A 27,671-nucleotide genomic window follows, 5' to 3' on the forward strand; every position below is an offset into this window, starting at 1 on the left:
TTCCATCTTGCAATTGAACATATTTACAGTTACATGTTACATGGTGGTGGTGGTCCCCACAGTTTATCAGTTTCCCTGATTCAGGGCCCGAATGGCCTGTGGGAAGAAGCTCCTTTTCAGTCTCTCTGTCTTGGTCTTCAGGGAGCGAAAGCACTTTCCTGACCTCAACAGAGAGAAGAGCCTATTGTTGGGATGGGTGGGGTCCTTCACAATTCTCCTGGCCTTGGTCTGGCACCACTTGTAATAGATGGTCTGCAGGTCAAAAAGTTCCGTATGAGTGATGTGCTCTGCTGAATGCACCACCCTTTGGAGCGCTTGTCTTTCCTGCTTGGTGCTGTTCCCAAACCAGACTGTGAGGTTCCCCGTGAGGATGCTCTCAATAGTGCAGGTGTAGAAGTTCAGCAGTACCTTGGAGGGCAGTCTGAAGGCGTCTGAGGTGGTAAAGACACTGACGAGTCTTCTTTGCCAGGGAGCTGGTATGGCGGGACCAGGACAGGTCCTGCGAGATGTGAACACCAAGGTAACTGAAACTATCTACTCTCTCCACCGTGGTTCCACTGATCCCCACAGGTTGGTAGTGCCACTCCTGCTTCTTGCTGCAATCCACGATCAGCTCCTTTCTCTTACTGATGTTTAGGAGGAGATTATTTTCCTGGCACCAGTTTTCCAGGTATTTAATCTACTCCAGGTAGGCCCTCTCATTGTTGTCCGAGATCAGGCCAATGACGACGGTGTCGTCAGCAAACTTGACAATGATGGTGGAGCTGGAAGTGGCTGTGCAGTCGTAGGTGTACAGTGTGTAGAGCAGGGGGCTTAGGACACAACCCTGAGGAGCTCCAGTGCTGAGGGTGAGGGTGGATGAGACACAAATGCCCACCCGTACTGATTGTGGTCTGTCTGTTAGGAAGTTGGAGATCCAGTCGCACAGGGATGTATGCAGTCCTAGATCCTCCAACTTAGTAGTGAGTAGGGAGGGGATGATAGTTTTAAATGCTGAACTGTAGTCGACAAACAGCATTTTAACATAATTACCCCTCCCTTTGTCCAGGTTGGTCAGTGTGGTGTGGAGCAGATGTGCAATTGCATCATCAGTGGAGCGGTTGTGGCGGTATGCAAACTGCAGTGGGTCCATGGAGGCTGGCAGTGAAGATGTGATGAAATCTCTGACTAGCTTTTCAAAGCACTTCATCACGACTGATGTGAGGGCAACAGGGCGGCAGTCATTGAGGCCGGAGGGTCAAGGTTTCTTCGGGACAGGGACGATGGTGGATTGCTTGAAGCTGGACGGGACAATACTGAGCATCAGGGAGAGATTAAAGATGTCGGTGAATACCGGTGCTAGCTAGTCTGCGCAGGTTTTGAGGGCTCTCCCGCAGATACCGTCTGGTCTCGCTGCCTTCCTGGTATTCACCCTTTTAAACACTCTCTTCACGTCACTCTCCGTGATGATGAGAGGGCGCTGTTCTATGGTGGGCTCTGCGCATGCGCCGATGGCTGCGCTCATAGTACCATTAGCACTTGCGCTAATGGTATCCATATCAGGTTGTGGGTAATGCGTAATGACCCTATGTAAACTTCATTACCCAAGGGGCACTATGTGATGCTCACCTGTTCCCGTTTTCTCAACCAGTCTAATACAAATAACGTTAATGCTAGTCTAAGTAATATTTAGATTTTGGCCCTTCTCCAAAAGGCCAGAAAGAGAACACGTGAGTCAGACAACGACACCAGTATTAGAACCAGGGGGCCTAGTAAATGCAGGCAGGCAAGCTAATGTTAGCACCACTCCTAGCAGAGAGGAAACCTTTGATGCATCAATAAACACTCGAAACTACCGTTACTGCTGCCAACTACGTTAACAATAATATTAGTAAAGATAAATGGCCCCTTATGTTGGTCAAAGGATCAAATGATGTATTTTGTGTTCACAAATATAACAACACACACATACACAGTACCATACAGACATTCTAAAATTATTTTATAGCCCATTATTATAGGCCTATAATGATTAAGTAGTTTGTAAAATGGTCACTTTGAGTAAATAACTATATGTTGTGAACATCAATATGTCCTAGTATATTTTATTCACTGTAGAAATTCAGAATGTAATACTCAATGATTTGCTGATATCGGCCAATGTGCATGCCAACATGTGAGTGAATACTGTCACAGTTTCCCCACTTTGAGCACTGGCTGTAGGTAGTAGGTATCTGTTAGACTTGTATGTTGTCTAATTCTTTCAGCATGAACACAGCATGTGAAGTCGCACCTGGACAAAATGCAGATCTCACCTTCCAGAGTTGTGCAGAGATTATGCCTTGTTCTTTCTTCAATCGAAGCAACATGCTTGTCTTTGAGAGTCGCTGGAGAACCAATTTGCAAGAATCTGCCATGCTGACACTCAAACAGCCAATCAGAGCCAGGAGAAGTGTCTGACGGCATGTCAACGTGCACGCGCATGCTTTCAATCAGTGAGCGGCTTCAGGACCATTGTGAATGCAACGGCGGATAAACAACCACCATCAATGAAAAAACAGCATATCCCTCCTTTTTGGTAGAGGACTTATAGGACAAAAACAAGTAAACAGATGATGCATGAAGAAAAGCAAGCCAAAAGGATAAACATCAGAGCAGCTTTTCAGAGGGTGGAAAGAGCTACAGGGCCTGAAGAATTCAAAATCCCTGCAAAATCGTGGCTACATATCTGATTGACAGGTGGATAATTACCCCTGCTCGATTTATTTTTGATTTGGAAAAATCCTAAACCAAGCTAAAGATGGTAATGCTTACAGTAACTCTGTAGTACAGTTCTCATTTTACTGTGATGCTGCAGTCAGGCTACTGGTTAGCATCGCTTTATTGGAAAGTTGCTGAAAATATCTTTGTGAAGTGGCCAGCTGTATCGTTTGATGTTTATCCTAATATTTATGTGTTCTTATAGGTAAATGTTCTCATATGTGGTTTACTGCTTATTTAAAAACTATTCACGACAAACATCAAAGCAAATAATAAGTGAACTAAGTGCGTGCTAGTGTGTAAAAGATTTATTCCTGCTTGTTTGTTGGCCAGCAACGTTGATATTTTATAACGTGTACAGCAGTCTCGTCTGCGGGGAGGGGCTTTAGAGGCGGAACTGGAGCTGGAGCTGAGCGGAGAGAGAGGGGAGGGGCTTTGGAAGCGGGGCTGGAGCTGATCGGAGCGGGAGGGGGAGGGGCATTGGAGGCTGGAGCTGAGCGGAGAGGGAGGGGCCATGGAGGCAGAACTGGAGCTGAGCAGCCAGGGAGTGGGAGGGGCTTTGGAGGCAGGGCAGAAGCTGAGCGGAAAGGGAGGGGCTCCAAATTCCAAGGCCAAGTCTCTTCTCAATCATACCGACGGAAGCTTTAATGCGCTTTTTGCAAATAGCACACACGTTTACTGTAAAAAGGAGAGACAATCATAAAAGGTAAATTGTTCGGGTGGACTTAAGCGCTTCTGATTTTTTTTAAAAAACGACAAAGAACAGTTGAGTAAAAGTCACTGTCAAACAGGTGGCGGTTCATTACACTTCAGTTCCTCCCGCTACTACGTGCCACCAGTTAGCCTTTGCGCTACTGGGTGTGAAGACAGCTTTGGCTCACCAGTGTGATAATAAGCTTTGCGTCAGTAGAGATCAAAGACACACACCCAGTGGGGCTTAAATGATGTACAGAGTATTTAAAAATACGGGAGTATGGGAGATACAAAGCCACTTTCCAGAACAGATTGGGTTGATCATGACAAGATAGGACAACAATCTTCATGATGGGAGTCAAACATTTTGTTCACCTCCAAGTGTAACCCAGCAGAGCCCCCTGGTGACCACTGTAGGTATTACATTGGTCCAAGAATTGAATGTTGTTCAAGGCAATATGTTCAACTAGGTTACTTGTAGTGTAATTAGGCAGAATGACACATCATGATTCTATAAAACAGCAAAATAAAGGCCAGAATCTGCTTAAATGGTAAGAGCTATCTAGATTTACTAAACTTTTTCTTCCAAGAATACTTGCAGTTCAACAAAAAAAAAAAGGATTTTTTTTTTTCACAACTGGGCATCAAATCTAAAACATAAAGCTTGAAAAAAAAATCATAGTGCATTTCCAGGTTGATTAATAAAAACCAATATATTACATTAAAACTGATTATTATTATTTCTAACTCTAAGATAAATAATGAACAAGATTTATTAATACATTTAGAAGCCCTGCTCCTAGTATTAAAAATCAAAATCTATATACATGCCATGTAAAATCTCTTCCAGAGATATTTATTAAAAAGCTTCTGAAGGGTTTTTCATCAATTACAGGATGACAGGAATGTTTTTTTTCTGTCATTATGGTATGTCCTGCTCAGAGGGCAGTACAATGCAGGCGAGGAAATCTCTGCATGAACAGAAAACAAGACAGCTGTTTAGTGCCAAGAAGAGTGAAACAGTGTTCCTGCCCCAACCTGAATGCCAAACGGCAACTCAAGCATCCGAGCTAAATTTAGCCCAGTGATGTAAACAAACTTGTCAAAGAAATTTAAGGTTAAAAATGATCAGTATTACATTCAGTTTTAGTCCTGAATATGAGTTGGAGCTGTACCAGTATCTGCTGGTGGTGAAGAGTCAACCTCTCCTGGCAGTCACCTCAACCAGCCCTGCGCTCTGTGAGTGTCCTTCCCTTCACATCCAGCAGGGGGAGTGGTGGGAGCATAGCAGGGAGATGCAGCGCTGTTCTTGCCGCTGCCTTCTGCTGAGCTGGACTCCAAGTCATGTCTTTCAGACCAGAGTGCCTGTGCTGCTTTATCATCTTCGTCGCATCTTAGCGCATCCTCATCCTGCCCGCACAGCGGGAAAACACGTCTCTCCCATGGCATCTGGGCCTATACGGACACAAAAAAAGTTTAAAAGTTTAAAATTAAGCCCAGAGGAATGATACAATAAAAGTATCTGTTTCAGAGGTTGGTGCAGGTATTAAAGGAATCAATTCATTGCTTCTTGACTGCTACTCAACCCCATCCAGCTGTTAAACAGATGCTGACCACATTTTCAATCCACCACTAACATCCTTATGGCATCTCATGTGATAATGCTACACTAGTTATCAAAGAACAGCTCGGCACCCACCTTTAGCTCATGGACCTCTTACTGCAGTATAGTGAGAATGAAAGAAGAAACTGACCCTGTTCAGACCAATATCAGGCAGCGAGAGTGTGTCTGACCGAGGGTCTGGAACTAAGTGTGTGTGTCTGACTCAAGCAGATTGGGGGTTCTCACAAGGCAGACACTGCTTAAGCACACACTCACAACACTACACGTTCAAAATTCACAAAACAATTCACATGCATACTCTATTCACACACAGATATTTATACACACACTAGTCACTTGAAGAAATATCAATGGTGCATTACTAGATGCATTTTTTAAACACAGAAAGAGATCTAGCTAAAATATAAAAGACCCCATATTCTGGCAAAATCCTTTTAAAACAAATATGAATGAAAAATGCCAAAAAATCTGGAATCTAATAGGGACACATCGTCCAGCCAACTGATACAGGAATATCAGATGTGGTTATGGGTTTTGAACAATATGAGACTAGCAGAAGGAGTCTGAGATAAATCACTAATGTTAAAATCAATCACACTGTTCAAATCAAATCTTACTGACATTATAATTAATTAGATTTTTGAATGTACTGGCTCTGGTTTTTAGAGGCAGTGGATAACAGACAAAATACAAGCCTCTGATTGTGGTATCATGTATGTCCTGTTTTCTATGGTTGGCCAAAATATAAATCCATTACTAGTCTTCCTCTTCGCCTGATTGTAGCAAATATTGACAGTCTTACCAATACTTTATCACAATTGTTTTGAATTTTTGCCAAGAAATTAGTTTCTAGTTTGCTCATTTCTTTCAACAAACATCCAGATGGAATTTTGCCTCCTAATTAATTTTTATAGACATTATCATTAGTAATACTTAAAAAAAAATACAGTGATTATTATTGTTTGCAATCTTTTGTTCCACCCTATGCTTGTCTTGTTATGGGTTTATTAGAGATGGCACTATAACAATCTTTATGTTCTGGGGAACATTTTTTGTGTGAGATGTATTATATATCCTGTATTTTTACAGATATCATGTATTGATACAACAAACATAAATTTTATATATATATATATATAATACATTGTTTATAAGACTAAAGCATTTATTTATTTTTTTTACTTTCAATGCCATCCAGTGCGACTCTCGGTGAGATTATCTTTATTGCATTGGTCACCTCCTGCCTGGCTTTCAGCTGTATTGTACTCACCCCTAGCACACATACATACACATACACTGTCTGTCTGTCTGTCTGTCTGTCTCTGCTCAGGACAGCTGCCTCACTCAGCGACTCCTAAAATTTACACTATAGTTTGCAGTTTTTTTCCTCATTACTGAATGTAATTCCACATCAGATAAATATTGACCTTCTAATTTGTTTCCTTGTGAATATCAGTTATATCAGAATATATGAGAATATCAGAAAATCGCTGTTCTACCCGCTACACACACCACGCATGCACCAGGCACTGCGTGAGCAGACAGAGAGAGGCTGCCTGTACTACGAGTCTCTCTTCACTCAAAAGCAATAAAAATGTAATCTGATAGTGGATTACAAGATGGGTATTCTTTCTATCTGAAAACCCACATGGACGACGTTAGCTGAAGTTTTCTCCAGCTTCTTGGTCAAAATTTCTCATCCACCTTAAAACTCGGCAGGCTAACAGCAACCTCAGCAGCTCTTCAGCAAACCATGCAGTTTGAATACGAGTGTAAAGAAGGAGAGGGCTGTGCTTCTATGTTTATTCTCCTCTCCTCTCCAACTTGGTTTCTGTCAGGCTCTGATCTCCTCCTTTCCCCGACCCTGGACGGCCAAACTGGAAACAACATTGCTTGCTTTTTTAAAGGTAATGAACAAATCACTGTTAGTCGTGGATCCATAGCAGTGAACAGTGCTAAAACATTATTTTGTCTTGTTTAAATGCTCTCACTAGAAGGCAGATAACATGTTGACCCACACTGGGTTAACAAAATGATAGCAATACAAGTCAACACATTTGCATTGCTATCATTATCCATGAAAGTGTCAGTATGTGTTTGTGTCTCCATGCTGACAATATCCATGTGAGTGTATTTGTGCATTTGAACATAATAGTTTTAATCGTTCATGTGAAGAAAACACTACTGTTAAACTCTAAAGCAATGTATAAAGCTGCTCAAACTAACCTGGCTGTTATCATGTGACCTGCTCAAACCTGGCTGTTTTAACATGATGCGCTCAAACTAACCTGGCTGTTATCATGTGACATGCTCAATTTAACCCAGATGTTATCATGTGACCTGCTGTGCTATTTTCAGGCTGGATTTGTGATGGTGTTGGATTGGTTTCATTAAAAATGTCTCCCCAGATATCAGAGCCAGCATTTTTGCTGATATCGACCTGGCTCCTATACATGGTATTGAATATTGCCATTTCTGGGGCTTAAGGGAGAGAAGTTTATTCATAATGCACTTCAAAACATACTTTTGCCAAAGACTGCTTTAGGGAAAACATATTCTGATTACATCATAGTTATATGGAGGTGTGGCAATAGAGAGGAGTTGCATAATCTTCTGAAAAATATCAGTTTTAATACTAATGATCTCTTTCACTATGGAACAGTATTAGACTATAGATTTTTTTTATTTAGCATTTTAGAAAGGGAACCATAATATTATTGAGACTACAGTTTATCAGAAACCTTTAAATAGAAATCCACTTTTAAAAGCTGAGAGTAATCAGCCTAAATAATTCATAACATTCTTATTTGTCAATTTTTGAGATAACATAGTAGTTACAGCAGTCAGAGATTTTCAAACTAAAGATTTTTAAATGAAAAAGCATTTTCAGAAAAGATGAGACAATGTATTCATAAATTTGATTAAAAGAAATGTCAGTAGGATTTGATTTTAAAAGTGACTCCTGCTAGTATCGTATTGCTCCAAACCCATAACCACAATTGATCCTCCTTTATCAGCTGGCTGGCTAATAATTTTCTTATTAGGTTCCAGATTTTCCAGAGCTTTTAATTCAGATTTGTTCAAGTTTTGTTTGGCAGCATATGGAGTCTGATATATTTTAGCTAAATCTTTTTCCACTAGTCTATTATGAGCTAGATGGGTACATTTTAAGTTGGATGGGGGAAAGAATGAAGATTTCTTTTTAAAAGAGGGTAGCTTCTCTATAGACATAAGTGTCTAAATTTAGATCCCTACCAAAACATGGTTAGATAGGCACTTAGTACAGAAAAAAAAAGATTTACGCTATAACTAGGGTTGTGCAGCATCATTAAAAACTTTGGAGGTATTGAAAAATGTCCCTTTACAAGAGGTGGTAATATCATTAACTCACTACTTTGTATAGAGGTGGTAATATCATTAACTCACTACTTTGTATAGAGGTGGTAATATCATTAACTCACTATTTTGTATAGAGGTGGTAATATCATTAACTCACTACTTTGTATAGAGGTGGTAATATCATTAACTCACTACTTTGTATAGAGGTGGTAATATCATTAGCTCACTATTTTGTATAGAGGTGGTAATATCATTAACTCACTACTTTGTATAGAGGTGGTAATATCATTAACTCACTACTTTGTATAGAGGTGGTAATATCATTAGCTCACTATATTGTATAGAGGTGGTATTATCATTAACTCACTATATTGTAGAGAGGTGGTAACTACTCACTACTTTGTAATGGCATATTGGCTCTATACTTTGAACACAGTAGATAAATGAAGAACTGAATTTGTCATGTTTTCTTTAATTTTTAATATATATTTATGTATTTTTATTTGTGAAATCTTGAATGATGCTGTTCTGGATCATGTTATGGTGCCAGGGGTATGACATTTGGACTCTATGTCAATTCCCACCCACTGACTGATGAACCAGTTATCCAGTGCTATTTCTACACCTGTCTTAGGTTGCCTGTATATGTCATTTGTCATGTCTTTGTCCATTTTGACACAGTTTTGAAACATTAGTCTGTTTGCACAGTAAAAGGATGTAAGTGTGCTACAGACCTTTCATGTTCTTATAGACGTTTGTCCTTCACCTGAGAAGTCAGTTAATGTTTTGTTGGAAGACGTGCAGAGAGTTTTTTGTTCTTCATGCAACATGACCAACAATAAACCTAAGCCAATAGCCACCTTGGCAATTGCATAATGTGAACTGATGAACATCCAGTCTCAGTCACTGTTGGAACTGTTGGAAGGTTTCGATTGAACTACCATTCACCATGAAATACTATTCACTAATTACAGATTTATCATTCTGAAACTGCCTGCAAAATGAACAGCCCGACATTTACAGCCTGACGTATGAATCGGAAGGGACAATGGTGTTCTACGGCAGCTGGGAAGAAGACTTCACCAAGTTACAGTAAAGGTTTCAGCGTGTTCAGTCAGTACGTTGGCCTCACCTCTACGTCCTCCTGCAGGGCTACTCCAGGTGTGCTGAAGGTCCAAGACTGCCCACTGGACACGGGGACATCGCCAGGCCGGTCTCCTGCTGGTCCTTCAAAGCAGCCACTGTTGGAAAGCCTTGGGGAGGCAGGGGACATACGTTGATTCCTGACTGAGAGATCCTACTCTAACACACTACACTCGTTTTCAAACACTGTGTAGCATTCATGTCAGGCTGGTATTATTTATCCACCTCTGCTGCACAACCTTGATCATTAATTCTGAGAAGGCACCACTGAACATTAAAGCAAGCAAATATCACATTACATTGTATTACAGTAATGCTGACTTTAAAAGCTCTTAGACTAATATCCTCCTCCAGCTCAGCACATCTCTACTAAATGTTCTTTGAACTAAGGAAAGATCAGTGAAGTTGCCATGATACAAATCCAGCCAATGCTTAGCAGAAACTTTAAGCCATGTTTAATACACACACACACACACACACACACACACACACCTGCTGCTGCGGCTGTATCTCCTGCCTTTTCCCCAGTAGTCCCAGTGGAGTCTCTCTCTTCCCTCACAGCCCTGGTGTCTGTGGGAGAACACCTCATCTGACAGCACCTCCACCTGAGGGGGAGAAGAAACCCCACTTCACATGCCAACACATCACTAACACACATCTCCATTCCTGAGAAAGTCCAGGGTTGCAGCGTGTTAGTGGGATGGGGCTTGGTCGTATAAAGCACAGCATCCTTGCCTTTTCCAGGTCTTCCTCCTCCTCTTCCTCTTTCTGTACCAGAGGAACAATGTCCACTAACCGCCAGCTGATGAAAGACAGAGGGATATGGATCAAAAAGACACGACACGATCATTTGGGAAGTTGGATCAGTCGGTGCTGAACACATGGAATAATGGCATCAGTCATGCCAGCAGGCAGCTCAGCACATTTCAGGAGTGTCCAAGCCTCATTCAACAATCCAAACCAGTACAACACAATGCATATGAGCCAGGAGCATGAGGAGGTCTCCCACACAACACACCAGGATTAACTCCCTTCACACACACACACACACACACACACACACACACACACACACACACACACACACACATACACACACACACACACAAGCTTGTGGAATTTAAACAGTTGTTTTCTCATCAACATCGACTGCCAGAGCTGAGGCATTCCTTTAAAGAAGTGAATGGCGCCATGGAGAATTTCGATTTTCGAGAAAGCAACCATCTTTTGCATAGCAAGAACATGCAAAAACAGAAAGAACACAGGGTTGTTGCATATGAGCCAATTTGCTCTTTACGCGCTATACAGCTATCGGATTTAACAGTGATTAGCCAGAGACGCTTTTGACTCCAAAGTGTAAATGTGCTTAAAATCTAATGCTATCCACATCCTAGTCTCCTGATTGGACCAGGTGTGATCAGGGTCAAAGAGCAGCCTGTCCAGCCCTAGCTGTACCTGGGCGTGAGGATGTCCTTGTACTGCAGCTTGTCCACTTTGCTACAGGCCGTCAACGACGCAGGGATGATGATGTTGTCGATGTTGTACACATTTTCGCCATTTTTCCTGCGCACTGGGAACTGGGAGAAACGGGACATACATTAGTACACTCCCGCTCCACAACCGAACCAATTAACCGTGAGAATATCGCCTTTACTTTAAGTCTGAGCTTGTAAGTCTGAGCTTGTAAAATTGAAATTTCTCTCATCTGTATACTGATAGCTGACCATTAAATGTACTTAAGAAAGTCTGCCCGCTGTAGTTTTAGATGCACTATTTGCATAATGCATTACATGAAAGAGGTTTACTAAATAGTTAAAGCATTCATAAATGTTAATTTTAGCCTTTATAATGTCATTTTGCATACTTATGTAAAGTAGCACAGCTGTGAATGGGGTTGAGACGTGGGGGTAGTATGGGTGTACCTGTGAACCTCTCTGCAGTGCGTGTGTGCTGTGAGGAGGGCCCATGTCCTCTGCACTGTCCTCTGTATGAAGAAGGAGCTTTCCAGGCTGGGACAGACCCATGTCTGTGGTACATCAATGCACAGCACATATTTAAGACCTCAGAGAAAATTAAACATGGAAAAGAAATTTCTGCTTATTGCCAACAGGATATTGATTCTTCACATAAAAAGAAAAGGTCTGTAAATCAGCCAGCAGAGGGCGGTAGAGAGTTATTCGTACCATTATCTGCCTGGCGGTGGTGCCTCCTCTTCAGGGTCCGTCTGTGGAGCGGTCTGCTTGGCCCCCGGTGGGCGCGTCCCCAGTGGGCTGGAGTGCCCAGTCGTCTGTGGCTTACATGGCTCCCAGCATGCATCTGGTGTGTGCAATCTGTAACCCAGTGAGCTTTTCTTCAACAGCACCAGGAAGTACAGGAATTTCCTTACAGGTTATGGTCGAACCGAACAGAAGTTATATGGTTAACTAATTACATTTTTGTATGTTAAAAAAAGATGCTTGAGTACATATTAACTACAGTCGGAAGAGTTGCATGACACACGTAGTTACTTTGTTACAAAGTTCAGGCTTCATACATCCTGCATCCTGTTGAAAGAAGCTAGAAGCTTGATTGAAAACTTCTGTGGATTGGATGTTATTTCTGTGTGTGCATGTGTGTGCGTGTGTGTGTGTGCGTGCGTGTGCGCGTCTCTAGGCTAACAGACAGCCAGGCTATTTGGTGGAAATCTGTGCTCTAGCTCTGGAAGCTGGAGGCTCTGATAAGCAGAGATCTTCCCCTTTGCTTGGCAGTATCGCACAGCCCAGCCGCCTGCCCACAGGACACCGCGGACAACCATCCTTTCACACACTCGCACAAAGGCCTTCAGCAGAATGGGTCAAAGACACGCAGTCAAAATATACCGCCCGAGACATGGGAAAAATGGGGCCGATGAAGACAATGCGGTTCTCTGTCTGTCTGTCTGTGTGTGTGTGTGTGTGTGTGTGTGTGTGTGTGTGTGTGTGTGTGTGTGTGTGTGTGTATAGAGGGTGGGGCAGTAACATCAAAACATCTTGCCCTTCCCTGTGTGTGAAGGAAATCTATAAATAAAAAGAATTCTGATTCAGAGTGTTACAGGGCTTCATTTGTACCTCATGTGTTGAGGTTTAGGTTATTATTTGACTGTAAATCAGCGAAGCTGTGTGAGGCCTAATGTACTTTCTGAAAGAGCCTACAGTTGTGCACATATCTTTCATACAATATTCGCTCTCTCTTCTTACTTTCTCTCTTTCTTTACTTTCTAACTGTCTGCCCCCCTCTTCCCCTCTCATTCTTTTACTTACTCTAACCCCCTCCTTCACTCACTGGATTAACAACACTGGTTTTTTGAAGGATCACTGGAGCCCCATCAGAAACAGCCAGCAGAGCAAACAGGAGCAGTGGGCGATTAATGATTAGAGTGGCTGAGTCAGTGAATGAGTGTGTGAGTGGGTGTGTGTGTGTGTGAGTGAGTGAGTGAATGAGTGAGTGAGTGAGAGAAAGAGAGCGTGAGAGCAAGTGTATGTCCCGTGGTACCAGGCCAAACAGAGCAACTGCCAGATCCAGTTCCCTTGCAACAGGCCTGCATTAGGTTAGTGACTGTGGGCAGCGGCTCTCTCTTGACCTTCAGAGCATTTACCGAGACAGAGCACACCTACACACAGCCTAAACACACGCACTCTCTGTGTGACACTACAATCACATCACTAATGGGGACCAATGCAACTTGGTTTTGAGAAAAAACATTGATTGACATTCTGACAATCAAGTGACGATACCAACCAAGTCATATGGGCACTGTGATGCTATGAAGAGATGCTACATGTGTTTTAACTGCCAAGGTAAAAAATAAAAAACCTAATTTATCAAACTTCAATTTTCTCACAAATCGTCCTACAGGCAATAGACGTTTCAGAAAGCAGGTTCTATGCATTACCCCAAAAGACACAAAATAAACTAGAGAAAAACTAGCTTCTGCTAAGACTTGGGAAGAAATAATCAGCATTAAATCGACTGTGCAAACCACTGTTGTATGGGGAAAAAACACTGATACATGTTGATGCATGATATAATTCTTCTGTGATAGAGTTCCGCTTGGTTCTAGCCCTAGTTCACATCTGGATGGTTGAAAGTGGTTCTTACTGAATAAAGAGCTGGATGCTTCCTCTGAAGGCTTATAGCCATGACTGGTGAAGCCCAGCTCAGGAGGGTTGGTCTCAGGCCACCGGAGCCAGTCTTCTCTGAAGAGAGCCATGGGGACAGAGAGGGGCGGGGAGCTCTCTGCAGAGTGCAGCAAACACTGTCAGGACACACCCTCTATCATTCAGGACACACTCTCTCTCAGTCAGAACACACCCTTTAGTAGTTGGGACACACCCTCTATCAGTCAGGACACACCCTCCAGAAGTCAGCATTCGGGACACACCTTCTATCAGTCAGGACACACCCTCTAGCAGTCAGGACACAGTCACAAACTCATCATGTGGATAGTGCTGGATGAGTGGGGTGGGTAGCGCTGGATGGGTGGGGTGGGTAGCGCTGGATGAGTGGGGCAGGTAGCGCTGGATCAGTGGGGCGGGTAGCGCTGGATGAGTGGGGCGGGTAGCGCTGGATGAGTGGGGCGGGTAGCGCTGGATGAGTGGGGCGGGTAGCGCTGGATGAGTGGGATGGGTAGTGCTGGATCAGTGGGGTGGGTAGCACTGGATGAGTAGCGCTGGATGAGTGGGGCGGGTAGCGCTGGATGAGTGGGGCGGGTAGCGCTGGATGAGTGGGATGGGTAGTGCTGGATCAGTGGGGTGGGTAGCACTGGATGAGTAGCGCTGGATGAGTGGGGCGGGTAGCGCTGGATGAGTGGGGCGGGTAGCGCTGGATGAGTGGGGCGGGTAGCGCTGGATGAGTGGGGTGGGTAGCGCTGGATAAGTGGGATGGGTAGTGCTGGATGAGTGGGGTGGGTAGCGCTGGATGAGTGGGGTGGGTAGCGCTGGATGAGTGGGGTGGGTAGTGCTGGATAAGTGGGATGGGTAGCGCTGGATCAGTGGGGTGGGTAGCGCTGGATGAGTGGGGCGGGTAGAGCTGGATGAGTGGGGTGGGTAGTGCTGGATCAGTGGTGCGGGTAGCGCTGGATCAGTGGGGTGGGTAGCGCTGGATGAGTGGGGTGGGTAGCGCTGGATCAGTGGGGTGGGTAGCGCTGGATGAGTGGGGCGGGTAGCGCTGGATGAGTGGGGTGGGTAGCGCTGGATGAGTGGGGCGGGTAGCGCTGGATCAGTGGGGTGGGTAGTGCTGGATGAGTGGGGCGGGTAGCGCTGGATGAGTGGGGCGGGTAGCGCTGGATGAGTGGGGCGGGTAGTGGCACTACACTATCTGTAGCACTCAAATTAGAAGCACCCTCTGTGAGGTGGGTAAGGGGGAGGGGAGAGGCTGCCAACAGCAGTGCCCAATGGTTGTCTAGTCTGCATTTCCACTGCATACTCCCTTCAGCTCCTACCGAGGCTGTTTCAGTGTGACTTTGAATATGCACAGTCAGCTCAAGTGAAGAAATGGAAGAGGCTTTTACCTTTGTAATGACATTTACTCACGAAAGATGCAAACTGGGGACAGGAGGCTCGATGCCTCTCTCTATATGACCATTCACAACCTTTGACTGATATTCTTTTATTATTTGTCTTTTCCTCTCACTTTTTACTTCATTCTATTTTTTTCTTGCTTTTTCTCTTTTTGTCCTGTGCACACTTACTTACTTACTTACTAACACACACACACACACATACACACACACACACACACACACCTGAGGAGAGAGGGGGCACAAGGTGAGCTGTGCTATGAGAGCTCTCATTACTGCTGGAGCAGGCTGGGCGTGAGCACACTCTCACAGGATCACAGGACACACAGCCAACACAGGGGCAGGCTGGGGACTCCAGCACCTGAGTAACAGAGAGAGAGAGAGAGAGAGAGAGAGAGAGAGAGAGAGTCAGGGGGAGGCAGAGAGGTGAGGAAAGAGAGAGGGATCTTTTGGTCATCACTCTGCCTTACTCACACACCAATTCAGATGCTTACTAGCTGTTCCTTAATGATGATGGATACTACATGTGACATATGTAAATAAATGAGCTGGCCAACCTGCCGTCCAAGCGAGGATTGGCTCATGATGAAGAGACGGGGCTTGTGATAGGTCAATAGGGGGCGAGAACGCGCAGACACACATGTGGCATCCACCTGAAGGGGGTGCTGGCGCCGACCACACAGACGCCTTCTCTTCTGCCCTGCCAAACAGGTGGAGGTGGTGTGGAGGAACACGTCTGTCAGTGGACTGCAAGTGAGACAGAGAGGTGGGGGGAGGGGGAGGAGAGGTTGAGAGAATGAGATAGATAGAAAGAGAATGCAAGAAAGGCATGGGAAGAAGAAGGGAATAAAAGAAAGAGTACGAAGGGTATAGTGGAAAAAGAATGAAATGTATTCTGTTGCAACAGTTTTTACATCTTATGATTTCATTAGGTTTTGCCCTATGAGGTTTTAGCTGACGCAACTGAAAGATTTTAAAGGAACAGCCTGCAGTACACACAAAAAACCAAAGAGAATCCTAATCCCTTCTTAATCCCAACACTGGTCAGATTAACAGCAGAGGTCCTGCTCAGTAATAAGATAAGTACAGAGGTATGGAGGGTGATTCAGTTCTTATTATTGTGGTGAGTGATGTCGGTCCCTGCCTGACAGCTGGTGTATATGACTCAAACACTGACAGGAAGGCCTGTGTGTGCTTCATGACTGAAATATTTCACCTGAACACGGAAGCGGCCTTATTTCTCCTCCACTGGACTCTTATGATCTCTCTCTCTCTCTCTCTCTCTCTCTCTCTCTCTCTCTCTCTCTCTCTCTCTCTCTCTCTCTCTCTCTCTCTCTCTCATCCTCTCAGATCTAAATACGTCTCCTCTTTGGCCTCGTCGGATGACATTCGCAAGAGGGAGCAGATTTACGGTAGCAGAGAGGGTCAAGAGACGAGGCCTGCGGTTGGACCGGGAGCGGCCGAAACCGCGCATGCTCGCGCGTATCGCCGAGAAAATCCACTGAATGTAAGGAATGTTTCTACGTTTGAAGATCATTCTTGCATTACTGGTCCTAGGAATGAAAAAATTTAAGAGTCCTGCGCAAACATTAATCCTGCCCTCACATTAAATCAATCTGTCAGCAGAAAATTTGTTATGATAGAGGGTGGAGGATGTGTGTGTGTGTGGGAGGCAGACACCAAGTGATAGAGGTTGAAGAAAAAAAGAAAGGGTGAAGTAGAGACAGAAAGAGAGAGAGAGAGCTAGAGGGAGGGTCTGACCTATTGAATGGTCTCTTCTGCTGGCCTGTCCAGAGGGTACATGTGCCTTTAGACACAGGAGAGGAGGAGGGTGATGTGCTGAGTGGAGCCATCAGGGTGTTCACCAGCAGATTCAGCTGGGCACTCTGTACACACACACACACACACACACCCAAACAAACCCGCACACACCCACACACACCCGCACACACCCACACACACACACAAAGACGTATGTTAAATACATTTACACCAATAATTTTCACTGACTGGTTGTCCAAGAGATCCTGAAATCATAAAAATTGGTCCAAATTATGACGGATTGGGGGAAGGAATATATTAAATAGAAACTTCAGGGTGTGTGTGGGTGTGTGTGTGTGTGTGTGTGTGTGTGTGTGCCTTCCCAACTGCCTATCTCATTATTAAGTCATTCTTTAACCCCACCACCACGCTTGTCCATCTGTACCTCAGTCGCTCTAATCTGATTTGTGCCTCATGCTGTAATGTCCAAATACATAAGCACAATGAGGCTAGTGTAAATATTTAAGGTAGTCTGACCTTAGCTCAGTGTAATTCTGCTCATCTCAAATAAGTGCTACTTTAAATTAACACACAAGTTAATTTCGCTAATCCATGAATTTAGCTACATTCATCTTGGGCAAAACTCTTAGTTGCTTCAGCCAACTATAATCTCTCAGTTTAACTCACCTATGGCTTTACACTGATAAGATACAAACCTGATTGTCCCCCTTTTATGAGAATAATTTATTAGTTAAATGTCTGAATTAATTTGATAGATTAAAATTGATTTCTGTACAGGACTTAAACTGTACTGTGCTGCTACAGACACTTGCCTGTCTCTCTATGGTCCTGAGGAGACGTGTTGGACTGCTGGGCTCGGTGTCTGGCTCAGGGCTCCAGGCGTGCATGCCCCCCGCTGTGAACGTCAGCCCTGCTGTCTCGCTTAGCAGCGCTTGCTGGATCTGCCTGTCGGTCAGGGGCTGAGACTCGGCCAGGACCACGCTTGCCTACGGGACACCACCCTGCCATGAGCCGCTGGGGTTTCAGCCACACACAATGAGATTAGCGAGGCAAGGTGTAAATCCGTGCCGTCCATGAACAGATCAAGCGAGCCTCAATCTGCGGCTAGGCCGTCCAATGCATTGAACGCAAATGCCATGGTAAGATGGCGAGTGATCACTCTCGTTACTGTGACGTCAGGGAGGCAGCGCCAACTGTAAGGTAGTTGTGCAGCTTGCTGAGGTAGCGACTGTGACTGGGGCGGACACTCTTTACCTTGCTGGCGAGAATGTGCTGGCGGAGCTCTCCGATTTGCTGGATCTGGAGGTCCAGCTCAGAAAGCCGGAGCTGCAGCCATGTCCAGCAGCTAGCCAGCTTTGCTCTCTCACACTGCCAACTCCACTCACAACTGAGGCAGCTGAGAAAGAGAGAGTGAGAGAGAGAGAGAGGAATTTGTACACACACAATTTCTGGGAATGAATGGCACTGAACTAATCCATCCACTGGTCAAATTCCTGTTCCCTGTATCACGCTTTTGCGCATTTAGCTGCCTGTTCGGTTTGTTGACATGATCAAAGAACCACCTTGTGGAGTAAAGATTTTGTAGTAATGACAAGAATATCGTTCAGTCCAACTACGATAAAGCAGTGATGCCTGTTATCACGTGAAAGTCGGTCACCTTGGTATTGTACAATAATACCAATAATAATACAACTTTGCAGTGCCAAAGTTAATTTATTTTTTAGGCAATTAGTTCACGACTTATATGCACCTCAGAAAAAATACTGAGGTCTGGATCTCAATGACCTCAGTGGTGGCTACAGCCATGCCTTTGAGATCGCAAAACTTTCATGAAGGGGCCTGCATACTTCAGTAAACCTACATCATTGTAAGTTAAATACTCTTAAGGTCACTGTTGGTGAACTGGTCTGAAAGAAGAGGTCAGACAAAGTGTAAAAGTGTAAAAAAGTGTACCATGCCCAGATTAGGGACACTGACACATCTCTAGAGGCACGGCTGGGTCGGTGTCCACAAGCAAACGCTTGGTAGTCAGCCTACCCACATAACTTGGTTGGGCTCAGCCTAAAAAGGTGATGTGTAGCTATTATGTGGGTTCACCACCTGCAAGGTGAAGGGTGGGGTTCAGGCGCAATGCCAGTCAGGTGACAGGCATAGGTTTGATGGTTTCAGATGAGCTAGACCTTGCTGATGAAAACTAACTCTGGGAGCTGGGGTGTAAGGTGGAAAAATACAAACTAGATATAGTTCACAGTAGACCTCTAGTACCAACTTCCTCAAGCAGGGTGGGTGTCTCTTCTACTCAGGTGGGTGTCTCTTCTCCTCAGGCAGGGGTGGGCATACTTACAAGTCCAAAGCTATTCAATTCATCCCACAGGATGGCCTTCAGGAGGTTATGAGTCTCAGAAAAGAAAAGTCTGGAGTGGTGTATGTCAAAGTCAAAACAGCTGTTGTCACAAAGCAGCATTACAAATGTTCAAGTCCAAGGCCCCAGTGAGCAAGCCAAAGGCAAAAGTGGCAAGGAAAAACTCCCCAAGAGCATGAGGAAGAAACCTTGAGAGGGACCAAGACTCAAAGGGGGCAGGGGGCATCCTCCTGTGGTTGACACTGGACACCACAATAACAGCAATATAAACAAAAGAGGTAATGAAAACAGATAAGCAATGAAAGTCTGTTCTGGGCTTCCAGTCCTGATCTGGGTTTGATGAATGTACATGTGTCCAAAACCCATCTGGCACAAGAACATCTGCCCAGGGTGATGAAGAAATGGGTGGCTGAGGTGGAGTAGGTGTATGTGTGGGAATGAAGAGTGATGAACAGCTGAGAGTATTCAGTCTTCTTGGAGAAGGTGAGGCAGGTGAGAGAGTGACTCCATAGTTCTGTTAGTCCCACTATTCAACACACATGTTGAGAATGACAGAGATACCAAGTGGGGCGTGATTGGCAGGAATGGCCTCCCTGGGCTTAAGCTGAGTTGAGAAAAGTGTTTAGACATCTGTGCATGTCATGGAATGTCAATAACAATCACCTTGTTCCAACGAAGGATGCTCATATGGGTACACAGTACCCATGGGCAAAAGATCTAGTTTTGTAATCATATCAGATGACTTGAGGCCATATGCTCTGGACAATAGGGTGAAGAGAGTGGTAGAGTTGTCAACTGATCACGATTTGGTGATGAATTGGTCAAAAAGGGTCTGAGCCTGATAAACCTGGTAAGGCCAGGAGAGCCTTGCAGGTGACTGAAAACATGCTTCAAGCTGTAGCTTGAAGGTTGTAGGGACCAGTCATGGTGGTAATTCTAGGGACACCAATTCTGCAGGACACCAGTGGTGAAAGGTCCAGTCTTGGGAGGAATCTGAAGATGCGATGGAGAAAGATTTTGGATAGACCCAAAGATATACTGGTAAACTGTTTTTGAATGGGAGGACGCAACATCGGCAACATCGGCCAAAGTGTTCTGGGTGGGGAAGTGTTGACTGGAGATATGGTTTAGTGGTGAAAGTGGCCTTCTGTGGATAAAGTCACAATGGTAGATAAAAAGCTGCATGGTAGAAGGGCCAGAGGAGTGGATAAGATTTAACCATAGATGTTGAAGGCACTGGACAGAGTGGGGCGTTGTATGGTTAACACTCCTCTTCAGTGTTATATGGAAAATGATTACTGTGCACTCATAGCTGGCCTACATCAAGAAACATCAACAACTATGATGACAAACATGTGCAAAGTGAAATTAAACTGATTATACAAATTCAGATCATACAAATTAGATGTAATAATCTAATAATCAAAGCCTTCTGTGACGGTCACCCTCCCTGCTGGTAGCCTCGGTTAGATGGCATTGGCATTGCACATGGCTTTTTTGTATGTTTTTTCTTGTTGCACAGGGTCCTTGTTTGGAGTTCTTGCCATGCCTCCCTCAGGTGGTGTGTGTTGTGCCACACATTTGCCAAAGCATCTGGTGGCTGTTATGTTATTATGTTGTGCCTTTTATAAGCCTGTTCTGTTCCACGACTGCTGTTGGCCATTGTCTTTATGTTGGCTTTCTTTGTTACATTTTTTGGACTTTTATGTTTGGTTTTGTTTTTATTCTTTTCATTAAACTCATCACTTGGAGACTTTTCCTTTCATTTCCTGCATGTTCTATCTGCCTGTGGCACCTTCACCACAAAGTCCTGAAAACCAAAATATCCTTTAAACCAATGACCCTATGAACCTGTAGCACAGCAACCTCAACAGAGTCAAATTAGAGAAATATCATTATCAAACAAAGCAGGAACTGGTGTGGAACAACTGTAATTCTCAAAAATCAGCAAAGTATCAATTTACCTTCAGAGGTACAAAGCAGGGATCGATACTAACAGGTTAAGGTCAAGAGGTTAAGAGATCACAATCAAGCCAGAGAAAACAACATGTATAGAAGATAATGCTGTATACACTGAAAACACTGTGCTGTGAGTGTAAGTGCTGAGATTTGGACAGAAGTCCTTCCCCATGAAAAACTTTCCATACCAATTTTACACAACAAATCACAGATTCCTCACAGGTACAGGAGAATGAGAAACTTCACATTACACTGGGTGCTGATTCAGCACACTGCAGCACAGTCAGTGTTCTGCATCTTGAATCATACTCATAATATATTGCATTTGTGCAGGTTTTGTGTGTGTGTATGTCTAGACATTGCTGTTCTGTACTCACCAATACTAAAGTAACAGAATACCAAGTGAATGCCAATTTTTAAATACATATTATCTTTTTGCCGTTAGTAGTCTTTTTTATCACATTACAACTGCTTAGGCATTACTGTAAAGAAAAGCAGTATAAACAATAACAAAAACATTCAACATTCTGAAGTATAATGGTGTCAAAATGTTAACAAAGCAGGATGTAATACAGGGTTCTACAGTGTGAGTAAAACACTCAAATTTGCTTTGTTAAAAATGCTAATGGGATTATAATTTAGGAGCATGTGTGCAACAAGACATTTGGACCTGAATCGTCCACCATTTTACTGAGTATTCATTAAGATATTTAGACCCAAGTAATCTACCGTTTTACTGAATATTCAATAAGATATTTGGACCTGAGTAGTCTACTATTTTACTGACTATTCAATAAGTGTGCATGCAAACTGTTGAGTGATGCGTGGAACTATAAAAATCGGATGCTATTTTACCAGGACATGATGACAAATTTAGCATGTTTGATGCATTTTGCAATGTGCATGTCAAGTACCCTATATAAATACCTGCTAAATAAAGGAACACTAGCTAATATGAGTACCAATACAGTATCTTATGGAATGCGAAAGTTGCTAGCTATCCTCCCTGCAAGTTCAAACACACTCAAACACACACACACACACACACACACACACACACACACACACACACACACACACACACACACACATACACATATAAAAAACAACTACTATACAATCGATGTGTGCATATGTAGATAGACTTGATTGGAATGCTGAATCAAAATGAGATTTGACTAATTTTTGTACTCCGTGAATAATAATAATAATTAATAATTTGTAATAATTGTAGAAACAAAGATTTAAATGAACACTGACAAAGAAATATATAGAGAGAAACAATACAGAGAGAAACAGAGTGACAGAATCTCAAGCTTGTAAATAATTGTTCAGTTTCATTTTTCATATAACTATATAATTCTATTTACTAATACACTGTTATTAGTCCTTCTGCATTGTATTTAGAGGTATTTATTTCATAAGAATTTACATATAAAATAAACTTTCATTTGATCTTTTAAATTCCATCAATGTCCCAGTTGAAGCTGGGATATGCGAAAAGAAACACTTCACTGTACTGTACACATGTGTATATCTATATATGACCATATAAAGGCATACCATCTGGCCTAGATCTTAAAGAGCTTAAGTTTAAGATCTAGGGTTATTACAGTATTCTCATGTCTACAACTAATCCTACTAATGACAGATACAAGCAACCTGGCACAACACAGGGATTTTGGACAGTATAGCCTCTCTAATGAAAAAAGTATTTAAATTATTACTTTGCTATTAGGGCAGTCATTCAGTATTTCTGAATAACGCCAAACACTGACATCACTGAAGGAAGGGCCAGCGTGTAGCTTAATCTTCAAATGGGGCCCGAGTTTCCATGACGCAGCTGTTTGTGGCTTCTTGTTTTTTTTCCGCATTCTTCGGAACAAATGTGCCCATTAGCTCCATAGCTGGGTTATCGTAGGATTTCTCCCTGCTGCCATGCTGGCCAGGAGCTGCACACACTCTTCATGGCCACGGCGAAGGTCAGCTCAAACTGCAGCTGCACAACAGCCACACAACACTCTCATGTCAGTGTGGCTCTCAGCACATGAGCTCACTTTCAATATGGGCGTGTGAATATGAAACCAGATGTAGGCTTACTAATCCCTCGTTGGTAGGGCATGTATGGAGCAGCATACATTTTTAAGGGGTCTGACCCAATGCTTCATTACTGAAGATGAACAAGGTAGAACTGGTAGAGCTGGGCTATAGCTGGAGTAACCTAACAAATTCTAAAACTTTTGTTTGTATATCTGAACATTGTTTAACCATTACATCCAAATATAGAAAGGAAAAATCTGTACAGTTGCAAACCTAGAAGCATGTTCACCTCCCTACATATACAGCCACTAAGCCTGTCCCATGCACATATGGGATATTAGGAAAATTCCACAAATAGTTACAGCGCTGTGGAACAGCAGCGAACACTTACACACATCCACCCACCCACTCTCTCTCTCACACACACATACACACACACACACATACTGGAGATATAAAAGTCTATTCACTCTTGCTGACACACTAGCCTCCCTGGTCACTACATATACAAAGAACTCACTACTATAGACACACTCACACACACACACACACAATCACACACACACTCAAGAAAACATATCCATGCAAAACTAGTAACCAGACAAGACAATGTGACACAGTTCATAAGTGAAAATCAAATCCTGGACTCATCTTGGCAAGTCTCATTCCTTTTACACAGGTGCAGGCCCCTCTGAGCGTGCCTGTTATAAATCTCCCTCAGGAGTTAGTAAGACACAACTAAATCACTTTAAATCATGAATGTTGAAATTTAAGGCAAACAGTTTTCCCAAGTTTTTTCAACTGGAGGTCAATCTGAAACTGATTTGCACAAACGGTCACATCACAATCCACATAAGTTCTGAACCATCTGACAAAGCAGGGGCCAGTAACTACAACGCTGTGTGATACCCCCCCCACCCCACCCCGCCCAACACAAGCAGTGCAATAAAAGCAGCATGAAACAGCACCTAGACCTTGGGGGATCCCTTTAAACCGTTTTGCCACAGCTTGACATGAAAGCTCCAACAATAGACAGTCTAAAGCTTGCCAAACAAAACTTTTTGCTCCCCGAGCTCATAAACCAACAGCCGTTTGTCCTTCTGCTCCACGTTTATTAGACAGACCATGGCATTAAAAAAGACATCCTGCATCCATCCCGCTCCCCACCTCCCACGTTCCACCTCCCTGTTTCGGCATTCCAGACATGGCCTGCAGGTAACCAGGCAGTGAGCTTTCAATAGTGAGCCAATGGGAAAAAGCCAGTCATCCTGGTACTGGAAACTACCAGGGCTTCTGACTCCGGCCCTCCCTCCACCCCTTTCTGGCCTTCCGGGATGGGCAGTTAGTTCAAGGACTGGTGAACTAAACGAACCAGTGGGAATAAGGAAGAATATTCTAGATATCTCACCACAGCCACAAACAGCCAGACATTGGTCTGGATCTGCTGCCAATTCTTTGATTAAGTGGTCCACAACGATAAGTCTGAGCATGGCACAGATATAACCTCATGGAGTAGGAATGCTTTAAAAAGAAAGTGCATCTGAGAAAACTGCTGAGAGATGCTGTCCATGAAACCTAGAATCTATGGCATTTGAATTTCTCCTGTCTGAGCTCAAGGTGAAAATCCCTCTAACAAGCAGATGGCTGATATTACTCAGTTTAGACTTTTTTTCATAGAAATTGCCCACAGGGTCTAGTCTGTGTCTGGTGAGCAGACTTCAGAGGGCACATGAACACTCTTTCGTCTTTCTCTGATATGCAGGCAGGGTCTGGGTGTGATGGAAGCTTAGCCTTATTTGTTTACCTCCTCCTTGACACGGAGAGTGCTGCAGTCTTCAGTCTACCTGCAGCTGTCACAGGAGAGACACAAATATATCCAGCTGCAGATCCAAATGATTGCACTGGATAATGTTTCACAGTGTGGGGGAGCAACAACAGCTGTGTGTGTGTGTGTGTGTGTGTGTGTGTGTGTGTGTGTGTGTGTGTGTGTGTGTGTGTGTGTGTGTGTATTGCATTTTTCTTGCAACATATTGCAATGGCGATATGATATCACTTGGATAGACAGCTTTGATACAAACAGCAATTACATGATTTCAAAAATACCTGATATTGGCAAGCTCACTATCCCAGACATGTGTGCTGAGGAAATTGCTCTGATTTGTGAAATTACTGTGATTTGTCAGAGCCTTTATTGCCAAAAATGACTGTTATAACTTCTTATTATGCTTGTTTTTATGATTACACAGTGGGTGGGCACATATAAAACATAAGAGGCCAGTTTTCCAGATATGACTTAAGCTAAGATTAGACTAAATACTAATGGTGAAGTCACCACCATGAAAGTCCTACTTACTCCAGACTTACTATGGGTTCGTGAAGCCTGCTAAAACTATAGAAGAGGTGGGCATCACCTTGGGGTCATACCCACCCTGAAGAAGTTCTGGAGCCTGATCTGTCCTCTGGCTCCCATTCTTCATCTGAGCTGCTCTCCGTGGCGTCTGAGTCCAGGACCTCCTGCACACTGCGCAACACTGCCTGGCCACACCGCGCTAACTTCTGCATGTCTCCGCTCAGCTGCGAATGCCAAGGGCTACCTCGCACTGGGGAATGTCTGTGGCCACCTCCGAAGGCTCTGCTACCCTCCTGTGTTGCTGTGGCGATGAAGGGAGCATCACCTGTTAGCCTGTTAGGTCCCCTGGTGAGCGGGGGAGGTCCGCACAAACGCTCCTGCCGGTCCTCGAGCCTCCCCCTGAGGCCTTCCAGCTGGCCGGCACAGTGGCGGAGCGTATGCTCTCCCAACAGCACATGCAGTCTCCGAGTTACACGGCTCACGCGGGCCTCCAGCGCAGCCTGCCGGCAGCCACAGTGCTCCGCCCTGGCCCTTGCTGTCTCCCGTGGTGACGACGACCCTGCTGGCCAGGACCAGGGCCACAGAAGGTGATGCGAGTGGCCGTCAGTCCCAGAGCGTTGGATTTCTGGTGGCCCTGTGGTGGGACGTGTGAGATGAGTGCCATCATCTGGAGAGCTGAGGACCTCCTGGCAGTAGGGGGCACTCAACCCGTGAACATCTGTCCTGGGACTACTGGGAAGTTCAGGGGCAGGGCTCTGGCAGGTCTCTGACACTGTTCTTCTGTCTTCTAAATGACCATCACAGGTGTATGTCTGAGGAAAAGGAGAATCCACGCAGTTTCTGGATACAGAAAGGAGCCCAAGCAGAGACCCAGGGCTCGACAGCAATGTGGACTTATAAGACTCCTTGTTACGGAACAGAGAAGGTAGGAGCATCTCCGTGAGCTCAAACGGGCTTTTGGAGTCGCAGGAGTCCAGAAATGGCAGGGAAGGGAGGTTTAGCCAAAGGTCGTGAGCGTAGTGTCCTCCCATTCCCAGACCTTTAGCCTGAGGCTCTATGTCCATACCGAGCAAAGCACTGCGGGAATCCATGTGTCTGCTTAAAACAGGAGTGGAAATGTGAATTCTGGCAGCTTTTTTGATGTCTTGCTGAGGGCTGGTGTCATTCCCGCCGAGCAAATCTTACGATAAAATGAGGCCAGTGGAGGCATGTCATTCAATATCTTGTACTGTTAGAGAGAATAAAACATATCAACTTTACGCCTTGTGGCATTTAGCCTACTTGGTGTATAACACGTTCAACAATTTGAAATCTGAGCCTGATGAGAGCTGAGTTTTAATGTTTTGTTTAGTTTATTCCATGAGGACATGTTGAGTCATGTATGCCCTTTAGCACAAATAAATTTACAGCCTTGAAAACTAACAGGGAAATCATGCATTTAACTTCATAAAGAAATCTTTCTCATCCATGGTGTTTAAAGATAAATTCTGGTCTTAAGTAGGTAATTTAATTTAACTTTGGTTTTAAGAGTAAATCTATTAATTTTCACATTTACCCCACTGCAAAGAGAAGACTTCACACAGTAACAAGGTACACAATACTTTCACATCAGTTATTCATTCTCTAATACCTGCAAGCCTACTTTTTTAGGGAGAAAAAAAAATGCAGGAATGAACAATGTGATAATTTTGTCATTTGAAACTCGAGTAGATTTTTAAATTAATCATATATATATATGTACACACACACACACACACACACACACACACACACACCACACACACCTTTTTTAAATAATCGCAACATCGGAAAGTCAATTTCTTAAATTGAGCACTAAAATGGAAAAAAAAAACAATTCAATGAATCCTAATTGTCGGGGGATTATCACTTCTTTACTTCTATGATGAAATGACCTAGCTAACGTTTATGTATGATAACTGAACAAATGAGGAAACTTTGCTATCTAAAATGAATGACTTTAGGCTGTCTGGTAATCTGGGTAACAGATCTGACAGCTAGGTGTGTCAGGGTTATCTAGGTTAAGTAATAAATTATTAAGATATTAATTTTAACTTTAAGATTTACTGTACATTGTAAGTCAGCT

General features: G+C 43.8%; 1 protein-coding gene across 1 annotated transcript; it reads right to left on the bottom strand.

The window, feature by feature from the left end:
* Positions 1-3,976: 3,976 nt before the first annotated feature.
* kansl1l (KAT8 regulatory NSL complex subunit 1-like) lies at positions 3,977-26,790 on the bottom strand. The gene is given in 15 exon segments (XM_027028664.3): positions 3,977-4,887; positions 9,528-9,648; positions 10,031-10,143; positions 10,274-10,340; positions 10,994-11,115; positions 11,461-11,564; positions 11,722-11,868; positions 13,655-13,792; positions 15,300-15,435; positions 15,632-15,821; positions 16,836-16,960; positions 17,669-17,842; positions 18,111-18,252; positions 25,646-26,711; positions 26,714-26,790. Coding segments are annotated over 15 exon segments (2,949 nt in total). The 5' UTR covers positions 26,778-26,790; the 3' UTR covers positions 3,977-4,647.
* Between the last annotated feature and the right edge of the window lie 881 nt (positions 26,791-27,671).

This window comes from Electrophorus electricus, chromosome 4 (genome assembly GCF_041902795.1).
Source record: "Electrophorus electricus isolate QZ-2024a chromosome 4, ASM4190279v1, whole genome shotgun sequence".
Taxonomy (NCBI): Eukaryota; Metazoa; Chordata; class Actinopteri; order Gymnotiformes; family Gymnotidae; genus Electrophorus; species Electrophorus electricus.